The 10,937-nt window shown below is 37.5% G+C and overlaps 1 protein-coding gene across 1 annotated transcript; it reads left to right on the forward strand.

The window, feature by feature from the left end:
* Positions 1 to 2,225: 2,225 nt before the first annotated feature.
* Positions 2,226 to 3,243, forward strand: LOC143531230 (protein LURP-one-related 17-like). The gene is made up of 2 exons (XM_077026573.1): positions 2,226 to 2,568; positions 2,867 to 3,243. The coding sequence occupies exons 1-2, from the start codon at positions 2,263 to 2,265 to the stop codon at positions 3,218 to 3,220; spliced, it is 660 nt and encodes a 219-aa protein (XP_076882688.1). The 5' UTR covers positions 2,226 to 2,262; the 3' UTR covers positions 3,221 to 3,243.
* The last annotated feature ends 7,694 nt before the right edge of the window (positions 3,244 to 10,937 follow it).

Genomic DNA, 10,937 nt, shown 5'->3' on the forward strand with positions numbered 1-10,937 from the left:
AAGCTGGAAGCCCTCTTCATATGAAACGAATATTATTGATGGCAAACAGAATGATGTGATATTAACTGCAAAATATCAAACCTGAACCTATTTTAATCATAACAAAAATGCTTTGACGTGAAAGTACGTATTGATCCTAACTTGAACCGTGACATGATGAAAAACGTTACTATCACTAGTCGATAGACCTCTTTATCGTGTATTAATCATAAGAAAAGTTTTACATCATAATCATCATCGTACTCAGTAAATCTCACCAATAGCAAAACCATGGTAGGATCTGAGGAGGGTAGGATGTAGACAGCCTTACCTCTACCCTGTAGGAATAGAGATGCTGCTTTCGGTTAGACCCTCGGCTCGATAGTAGTTTTGCATCAAGCCTTGGACATAAGGCACATAACACTCAATCACCGGGACAATGGCCGATTGGTGCGTGTACCCTTGTCTTTCGGCTATCAACGCCACCACATAATGCTTGATTAACCTTCCGCCACTTTTAACGTTATTTTCATGAGATTAGTAAAATAACGTCAAAATTTGTGCAATTTCACTTTTACCCACCCGAGGGTTCGCACATATATGCATTACATGGGCTCACCGCAAGCGCATTACATGGGCGCACCGCAAGCAGGGCGCAATAAGAAAAGTTTTACAATAATTGTAATTCATAAAAAGAATTTATCGCCGATACAGATCATGTTACCTTGTTTAAACTCTTTTATATTATGCACACAATTCTTTTAAAAGATATTTGTTACCAAATGTAGCACTATATCCATGGGCTTTTATGATTTACAGCATCAACTTACTTGTTCAGCCAAAACCAGAAACCGAATGAAAGAAACGAAGATCAGAGTCTATATAAATTTGGTTAGAGTCATTTGACCAAATATTTTACAATAACTTTTTGTCTAAATCTATAAAAATGCAATCCTCGCAAATGAACTTGAAAATGAAACTCAATCAAGATGCAATGTACACATACAGATATACCTCCACTGGCGACATGAAACATCATTTGCGTGGTACTTTTGGACCCCAAAAATGATGTAGCTATTTGTTAAACCATTAGAAAATTACATGCAAACTTGAAAGTGAGTTGGCATTATTTTTGCTAGAGCGAATGAAAAGATTCCATTCTCTAATACTGCTCTTGGTGCCAAAACAGAGGAGTGAGGCGGTGCCTCGATGACACATATGATGTCGTAGATGAGAAAGTGGACGGAGCTAGGGGTCAAGCAGGGTGTTGAAAAATCAAAACACATGTTGTTAAAAGACGACAAAGAATCAACAAAATTTACTTTAACCTACTAGTAAATTTGAATTTAGGTAAAACAAGATAATAGCGTGTGAAAGAGGTAATCACTGGTGTATGAAAAGTGTCTAATACAGTAATACGCCCTTAAGCAAAATAGGTGCAACTACATGAAGGGCCGAAGAACATCAAACCAGGTAAATGATAAACATTTGAGTATAATGTTAGCCAACTGAGTAGTAGTAGGCACGTAACTAATAGTGATAAACTGAATCAAACCCATATCTATGATAGAATGCTGATAAATCTTAAAATGTGTGTTACATTAATGAAACACCTGATTGGCTAATAAAAAAGTGTCGACCAGCGTTTGAAAACCGGACTGGACCGCCCAGTTCGACCGGGACCCGCTAGGATAGCCGGTCCGGTTCGCATACGATAACCCCAGTTTTCTAATAACCTGGCCGAGTTTGACGGTTCGCGGTCCAACCAAAACCGGTGAATTATGAACAAATAGATAAACTCCTTGAAATAAATAAGAACACAAGTTCTTGAGCCAGTTGTGAATTTAAGTGTTCAATCAAATCCGTGGCAGACACCCACCGAGGAGCTCCTAAATTCAAATTTTTAAGTGAAGTGTTATTTTAATTGTTTACTAAGGTTTAAATGTTTATAAAAGGTGATTTTGCCTTTTTAATGGCCATACAAAGTATATATAAAGTTCCACATTGCCACGTATACAATATGTTTTATTCCTTTAATGCAATTGCTCACCCAAAAGGCCAAAATCGTTTGAAATGTGTGTAATTTTGGTCAAAAAGGGAATACCATGTGAGGTATGGCTTATACTTCCAGGCCACAACCCCACCTAGTTAACAAAATTACAAGAAAGCCACTCATGCTTTCATCATAAACATCTCTTCATGTCTTCACACAAACTCTAGAGAGAGAGAAAAAGGAAAAGGAAAAAGAAAAAGAAAAAGAAAAAGAAAAAGAAAAAGAGAAATATGCTACGACTCTTGAAATCTTTGTCTAGGACTGTGCATGAAGAACGAGGTCAAGATCAAGAACCATCTAATGGTGGTGACGTTGGCCGCTACGATGGCGATGATGATAGTTCTGGTGGTGGTGGTGAGCCAAGTAGTTTAACGGTGTGGAGGAAGTCACTATTTGTAGGGTGTAGTGGGTTCACTGTGATAAACTCCAACGGTGACTTGGTATATAGAGTTGATAATTACGGCTCGCACCGGCGACAAGAGCTTGTTCTCATGGATGCTTCTGGCAAGCCCATCCTCACTGTATCTCGTAGCAAGGTACGTTTACTTGTACGCAGTGGCGAAGCTTGAACTTCGATATATAGGAGGTAGAAAGTATTAGACCTTGTTTAAGGGTGGGGACTAAGTAATATCTCCTGATTATCTCCAGGAAAGTTCACTTATTTTGTTGTTATTAATAAATATCTGGTCAAATATTTGTCATCCCCTATTTGTAAACGTCAATAGTGTGACAATTTTACCAACTTATCATGTGGTAAATTAAATATAAGGACCGACAACTATATGTTCATACCTTTTCGACATGTTTCTTATACATGTGACATGTGCTAACCAGAAACTCAAGATGTTCGATAACTGGCTTGTGTTTGAAGGCGAACTATCATCGAAGGAGCAAAAGCCAATATGTCGTGCAAGAAAGCATGTTAATGTGTTGTGGCCTAAGGTAAAGAGGCTAGCTCGAGTTTATTATGATGAGAAAAACATGTATATGATTGAGGGGTCATACATGGATCGATCATGTAAGGTTCTTGACAAGTCAAGAAATGTAGTGGTGGAGATACGAAGGAAAGAAACAGTCACAAAAGGTGTGTCATTCGGGCTCGAGGTTTTTGATTTGGTTATAAACCAAGGGTTTGATTCTGGTTTAGCAATGGCAATAATTTTGTTATTAGATCAAATGTTTCTATAGACATGGTAACATCACAATATTGTATTACGACCGAGATTTTTAACTGAATCCGAGTAATCACAATAATTGTGGTGCACTATATTTGTAGGTATATATATCCAAAACATGTATTCATCGAACCAGAATTTTTGATGGGATGGTCACAATATAATTTTGTTTATGTATTGTTTTTGCGAATTTACTAACAATTGTCTGGGTAAATTAAAGTAAGAGTAAAGTGTCATTTCGTCCTTATGGTTTAGCAAATAATACGAATTTAATCTAAAAAGTTTATTTTTTACATGTGGACCATCTACATTTCTCAATTCTTGCCACTTACATCCAAATCACTAACCCCGTTAACTTGAATCGTTAATTCATGGGTAGACATGTCTTTTCACTCGTTCTTTATCATACGAGTAAAGTGCTAAAATCGTCCCTGAGGTTTGGTCACATTTGCGAATTTCGTTCAAAAACTTTTTTCGCAATTAGACCCACGATGTTCCCAACCGTTACCTATTTCGTCCAAATTGCTAACTCGGTCTAAATTTAATGGTAACTCGGGGGGGGGGGGAGGGGGTTACTATCCTTTTTACATGTTTGTTTACATTATTATTATTATTATTATTATTATTATTATTATTATTAAAACCTTTTATATGACTAAAAATAAATAAGAACAAACAAACCGATAATAATATATTGGATTCAAACATAGGAATCGTGAGATGTTATATATATCATCAAATAAACACATAATAATAATAATAATAATAATAATAATAATAATAATAATAATAATGTAAACTAACATGTAAAAGGACAGTAATTAACACCCCTAAGTTAACGTTGAAAATTTAGATCGAGTTAGCAATTTGGACGAAATTGACAATGGTTGGAAAACACCGAGGGCCTAATTGAGAAAAAAATATTTTTGGACGAAATTCGCAAATGTGACCAACCCTCATGGAAGATTTTGGCACTTTACTTATATAATAAAGAAAGAGTGAAAAGACATGTTTACTCCTAACTTAACGATTCAATTTAACGGGGTTACTGATTTGAATGTAATTGGCGAGAATTAGAAAACGTAGATGATCCATATGCAAAAAATAAACTTTTTGGACTAAATTCGCATTATTTGTCAAACCACAAGAACGAAAATGGTACTTTACTCTTAAAGTAAATTACTATCATAATTTCATAGGGATAAACTGGGATTTCTACTTGAGAACCAACGATCTTAATTAACATCATTGGGCATAATTGAGCGTAATGTATCATCATCATTGACTCTTAAAAAAACATCTAATTGACCATAAATCATGACAATTGACCTTAAATAACGATAATTAAGCATCTACGAATGCATTTCAATAAGATTGAGCCTAAAGAATAATCATTAACAGTAATTGAGGATTATTGATATTAGTTATCCATGAATCATCATAAATAACTTTGCCTTTTAGCATTTTTTTTTTTATATTTTTGTAATCAATTTGTACCTCCTGCTTGTTTTTATTTTTTATTTCGGTAGATATTTGTGACCTTGTTTACTATTGATTTTTAATCACTTTCATCTTAAAATCTTGGTTAACACTTGTAGAATTTTTTCTTCGATCGATGATTTTTATTTGAGTTTGTTATGATCTTTTATATTTTTTTTCTTACGAGACATCGATAATTGAATTTGTCGAAGCACGAAATGAATCTTACCTGATCCATGACGATGTTTCCACGGATTTTCGAGATGAACGAACCACGTCTTGATCTTCTTCTTCAGCGGCTGCGCCTGGTGACCTGCAATGGTTTCGGGGGTGTGGAGGTGACTGCTAAGATATCCTGAGGATCTCTTGTTCACAGACACAAAAAGTGGTGGTGGCTCTTATTGAGCATGACCATGATAAGGAGGTGGAGACCTCCTTATATAGAGTCTCATGGCCACCATCATGGTACCCTAATGGGCCTAGCCCAGTTAGGGTTACCTCCACAAAACCCCCTCAGCCCAATAACATTGTATTAGTCCATGTAATGAAATAAGCCAAACATAATAGATTAGGGTCGTAGAACCGGGTTTTAGTACCATACCCCTACAAGCCCCCCCAAGTCCAGTGTTGCTCCTGGGCGTGCAAGCGTCTAGGTGGAGCGCTGGACTTTATAAGGTGTGAGGCGGTTTTTTCCCTTTTCTTTGGCCTTGTCTTTATTGTCTGAGTTTTGGGAGGTTTTCCCCATGATGGTGACAAGCTGTAAAAATAATGAAGCCTGCGCGTGAGGCTGCTTACAAGCTATGAGAATAATAATGCCTGCGCGCGAGAGGCGACTTACGAGCTAAGAATAATAAAGCCTGTGCGCGAGAGGCGTCTTATGAGCTTTGAGAATAATAATTGAGCTGGCGCGTGAGGCGACTTACGAGCTGTGAAAGTAATAAAGCTTGCGCGCGAGAGGCGTCTTATGAGCTTTGAGAATAGTAATTGAGCTGGCGCGTGAGGCGACTTACGAGCTGTAAGAGTAATAACAGCTTGCGCGCGAGGCGTCTTATGAGCTGTGAATAATAAAGCCTGCGCGTGAGGCGACTTACGGGCTGTAAGAATAATAACAGCTTGCGCGCGAGGCGTCTTATGAGCTGTGAATAATAAAGCCTGCGCGTGAGGCGACTTACGGGCTGTAAGAATAATAACAGCTTGCGCGCGAGGCGTCTTATGAGATGTGAATAATAAAGCCTGCGCGTGAGGCGACTTACGGGCTGTAAGAATAATAACAGCTTGCGTGCGAGGCTTCTTATGAGCTGTGAATAATAAAGCCTGCGCGTGAGGCGACTTACGGGCTGTAAGAATAATAACAGCTTGCGCGCGAGGCGTCTTATGAGCTGTGAATAATAAAGCCTGCGCGTGAGGCGACTTACGGGCTGTAAGAATAATAACAGCTTGCGCGCGAGGCGTCTTATGAGCTGTGTGAATAATAAAGCCTGCGCGTGAGGCGACTTACGGGCTGTAAGAATAATAACAGCTTGCGCGCGAGGCGTCTTATGAGCTGTAATAATAGTGGAGCTTGCGCGTGAGGCGGCTTACGAGCTACTTTATGTCACGCGCCACGTGCAGATGTTGCATGCGCGTGCGCGTAGACTTTGGTTTTGTGTTATGCGCCACGCGCAGATGTTGCGTGCGCGTGCGTGTAGACTGTGACATGTGTGAGCATGTGACGCGTAAGCATGTGATGCGTAAGCATGTGTAATATGCGTGAGCATATGTGATGCGTGAGCATATGGTATGAGGATTCCCAACCCCTAAGTTTGGCGCGTAGCCATATGGGATATTATGAGGATTCCCAACCTTGAAGTTTGGCGCGTAGCCATATGGGATGTTATGAGGATTCCCATCCTTGGCGCGTAGCCATATGGGATGTTATGAGGATTCCCATCCTTGGCGCGTAGCCATATGGGATGTTATGAGGATTCCCATCCTTGGCGCGTAGCCATATGGGATATTATGAGGATTCCCAACCTTGGCGCGTAGCCATATGGGATATTATGAGGATTCCCAACCTTGAAGTTTGGCGCGTAGCCATATGGGATATTAGGAGGATTCCCAACCTTGGCGCGTAGCCATATGGGATATTAGGAGGATTCTCAACCTTGCAGTTTGGCGCGTAGCCATATGGGATATTATGAGGATTCCCAACCTTGAAGTTTGGCGCGTAGCCATATGGGATATTAGGAGGATTCCCATCCTTGGCGCGTAGCCATATGGGATATTAGGAGGATTCCCAACCTTGGCGCGTAGCCATATGGGATATTAGGAGGATTCCCAACCTTGAAGTTTGGCGCGTAGCCTGATGCGCGCATGCACGACGATAGTGGTGACTCGCGAGTGCGCGTGCATGGCGGAGGTCTCTTGCGCAAAACCCAGATGGTGGTTTCCGCGGCGGCACATGCACGGCTGCGGAGTGAGAACCCACGGGCGTGCGTACATGGCGGCGGAAGTCTGGTAATTTCTGGATCTGCAATTTAAGAGTCAGATCTGCAACTTTAGACCTAAAATCCAGGTCTGTAATCTAGACCTAGATCTGTAAATCAGATCTGGACAGATCTGAAGCCCGGAGCAGATTTAAAACCATCACAGATTCGGAGATCTGATCATTCGTATCACGGATTTTCCTTCTTGCCCAGATCTGGAAGCCTCTTTTTAGATCTATGGATCTTTTTGAGCTTTAATAGAACAAGCTTTGAAGCCTTTTTCTGTAAACTTCCAGATCTGTGTTTTTCTTGGGAGAGATCTGACAGCCGAGATGAAGATCGAAGGGCAGTTCGTTGCCGTCCCACGGATGGCGCCAATGTCGAAGCACGAAATGAATCTTACCTGATCCATGACGATGTTTCCACGGATTTTCGAGATGAACGAACCACGTCTTGATCTTCTTCTTCAGCGGCTGCGCCTGGTGACCTGCAATGGTTTCGGGGGTGTGGAGGTGACTGCTAAGATATCCTGAGGATCTCTTGTTCACAGACACAAAAAGTGGTGGTGGCTCTTATTGAGCATGACCATGATAAGGAGGTGGAGACCTCCTTATATAGAGTCTCATGGCCACCATCATGGTACCCTAATGGGCCTAGCCCAGTTAGGGTTACCTCCACAAAACCCCCTCAGCCCAATAACATTGTATTAGTCCATGTAATGAAATAAGCCAAACATAATAGATTTAGGGTCGTAGAACCGAGTTTTAGTACCATACCCCTACAGAATTTATTTTTATGTTTTGCAACCACCTTTTGACGGTGGTAAATTTTGCGACAACTTGGCAACATAATTTTAAACTTTTGTTTTGAATAATAATTTTCATGTTTTGCAACTGAATTGGGATTGAAACTGGATGGGCAGTAAATTTGCGGCAGCTTGGTGCTATTTTTATTGTAATATCTGTTATTTTCCGGTTTCATTGTACCCGACCCGTACTACAACTCAGGTCTTGGAGTTATAAATAAAAGTTCATTTTATTCATTTGTTATGTGTTAGTTTCTTTACAATTCGTTTATGTATGTTAAAAATCAAGTTATAGCAATTATAAGCAAGCGTATAAACTGCAGCAGCTTTAGTTGGTTCGTATTCAGCTCGTTTAACTCAGTCAGTAGCTGCAATAGTTCGTTTCAACTCATTTAACCCAATTTTCAGCTCGTTTATGGCTTAATCTTTATCCTGAGTGTGTTATAATTCAAATTCAAGTTACTAGAATGTTCCTAGATGAAATCCTAACTCAAATCAACCATCTTTATCCCGAAATCCATCAAGTTTTATCTTTAATTGGTGTTATCTTATCATTTGTTCAAAGTTTAAAGGTGTGTTATCTCGAAATTCGTGATAAACACAACATTGAACCCGATTCCTATATAAAGAGAGGTAGTTGGTCATTCATAACTTGCATCTTAACTCACAAATCTCCTCCTCTCTCATGAATTCAAGATATATTTCAAGTGTTCTTCAAGAGTTGACCAAACAAAGTCAGACGGGTCTCTTTAATCATAATCAATTAGTTCCTCTTTTAATTGACGGGTAAGTTTGTGTTTTTATGATTTGTTATAACCCTAGAATGAAAACCCTCAGTCGATTTTAAAGGAATTAAGGGATTTCATGTTCAATTTCATTAAAATTAATATAGGGTTTATGTTGGAAACTAATTTGGGGCTTTTCAATTACACTAAGAATTAGCGCGAATTAGCTTCTTGCTTTTCAATATTTTATGTTTATCATTAAGTTTTGGATGTGTTGGATCCAAATTCAACCTCATAACGACATTCGGGCCAACTATGAACCGAACACTCATTTAATCTTTAAGTTTAAGTTTAAACTCAGATTTTATTATTAATTTTGATTCCTTTTGGTTTTGTTTTAACTTTGGAATATTTACCTAAGTTTTAGGAAATCATCAAGTTCGGGTTGGTCAGCTCTCTTAAGTCGGTTTCTTCCATATTTGTATCTTCTTTCACTTGCCACTTTTTAAGGTGAGTAAATCACTTCCCCTATCTTTATGTGTTTACATGTATTGCACAATTATTTGTTAACATGTAAAGTGCTTAATTGTTTAAATGTTTTATTGTTGGTGGCCTCATCCTCATCCTCATTAGTAAGATCTTGCGCCATCTTAGTAGCTTGATCTAGTGTTATGATGAACGAATTTTTATATGTTATTGTTACAAATTAATTGTTGTGATTGCGCATCTGCATAAGAATTGATTTTATTTATTATATATACTAAATTGTGTTTTTGCTCACCAACCATGTGTTAATAAAATTATTTTCATACATGTTGCAGGTTATCATCTTGGATAATTGAAGATAAGCGAGCAGATTAAACCTTTAGGTTATTTATCGAATAAACAATTTATTTATCATGTTTTGTTTGGAAGTTTGGATAATGTTTTGAATTTTTGTGACGTACTTTGGTTATTAAATTTGTATAAATAGATATTGTCACATTAATGTTGATAGTGTCTTACGAGCTACTGTGCAGTTAGTTGCGCCCCGACATTTTCGCCGTAGGTTGGGGTTTGACATTTATTCCCTATGTTATACAACACAATCGAGTTTATTTCTGGTAACTATATCATAACCTTCTGGAAATTTACAAAAACCTGATGACATCATGCTAACAAATTAGATCAATAAATCAAAATATTCGTGAGATAGAGGATTATGATAGTGAAACAATATTCGAACTTCTACAAGAGGCAAATCAAGTGTCTTGTCAGTATTATACCATTGTTTATCAAGTCCCAAATCGATAATCAAACACGAATTAAACGACTAACTCTCGTTTATATTAATTAGAAAATCTTACTCAAAAACTGATTACAATACCTCAAACCCTAACTCGGTTTAACTCTTGATGAACCCTAACTTGGTTGCGTCCAACTTCATAATCTATAATATCTAACCATAACTCAGTTTATATGGACTAACTTAACTTACTAGTCAAGACATTCCAATTATAACTACAAAAACCAACTATGACAAACTTATCATTATTGGTCCATCAAGTTTACTGAGTTGTGACTTGGAGTCTGAAATTTACGTCCAACAGTTTAAATGTTAAAAAATGGGGTTCTTGGTTTAATAAACTGATTCCCTAGCATGAAAATTCCAAAAGTATGTGGTCCTATGTTTTATAATTAAATATTTGAAGTGATTTCCAACAATGATCTTTGGGGCATTTACATATATCATCTCCCTAATTTCCCTTATTACATATTTCCCCAATGTTAAACCTTAATTACATATTTCTCCTCCCTAAACCACGTATATTACATCCCATTTCATTTAAATTAACTAACTAATGAACTAGTTTACATATATCCTCTTCTTAATAGTAACAATTACATATATCCCAATTTAAACCCAAATAGAGCTTGTTTTAAAACGAACATATCGAAGCTAATAAATTTAATTGGGGTCGATTTTTTTTAATTGCTAGTAAATATAAAAAAAAGTTTTACATGGCTTATAGGTTCAACATTTCTAACATGAGAAATCAATAAATTATTTCACATAATATTGTTTAAAAGAATTTTTACATATATCCTCTCCCTAAATTATATCAAATAATTAAGTAGTAGTTATTTATAAAATGCACTGATATGACTATATAATATATAAAATTTCAAATGTTTTTCTATACGTAGGTTACAAAATAAATTTATTTAAATTGATTTTATTAATTACAATAAAAAAAATATTATAAAAGAAGTATC

This window comes from Bidens hawaiensis, unplaced genomic scaffold (genome assembly GCF_021521415.1).
Source record: "Bidens hawaiensis isolate Kalapana, Puna unplaced genomic scaffold, B.hawaiensis_p1.1 tig00009111_1, whole genome shotgun sequence".
In the NCBI taxonomy this organism is placed as follows: Eukaryota; Viridiplantae; Streptophyta; class Magnoliopsida; order Asterales; family Asteraceae; genus Bidens; species Bidens hawaiensis.

Excerpts from the sequence above, each read along its gene's own strand:
- LOC143531230 (XM_077026573.1), top strand. The coding sequence starts at position 2,263 with ATGCTACGACTCTTGAAATCTTTGTCTAGGACTGTGCATGAAGAACGA. Across the intron at positions 2,569-2,866 it reads TCACTGTATCTCGTAGCAAG|AAACTCAAGATGTTCGATAA; the intron begins GTACGTTTACTT and ends TGTGCTAACCAG.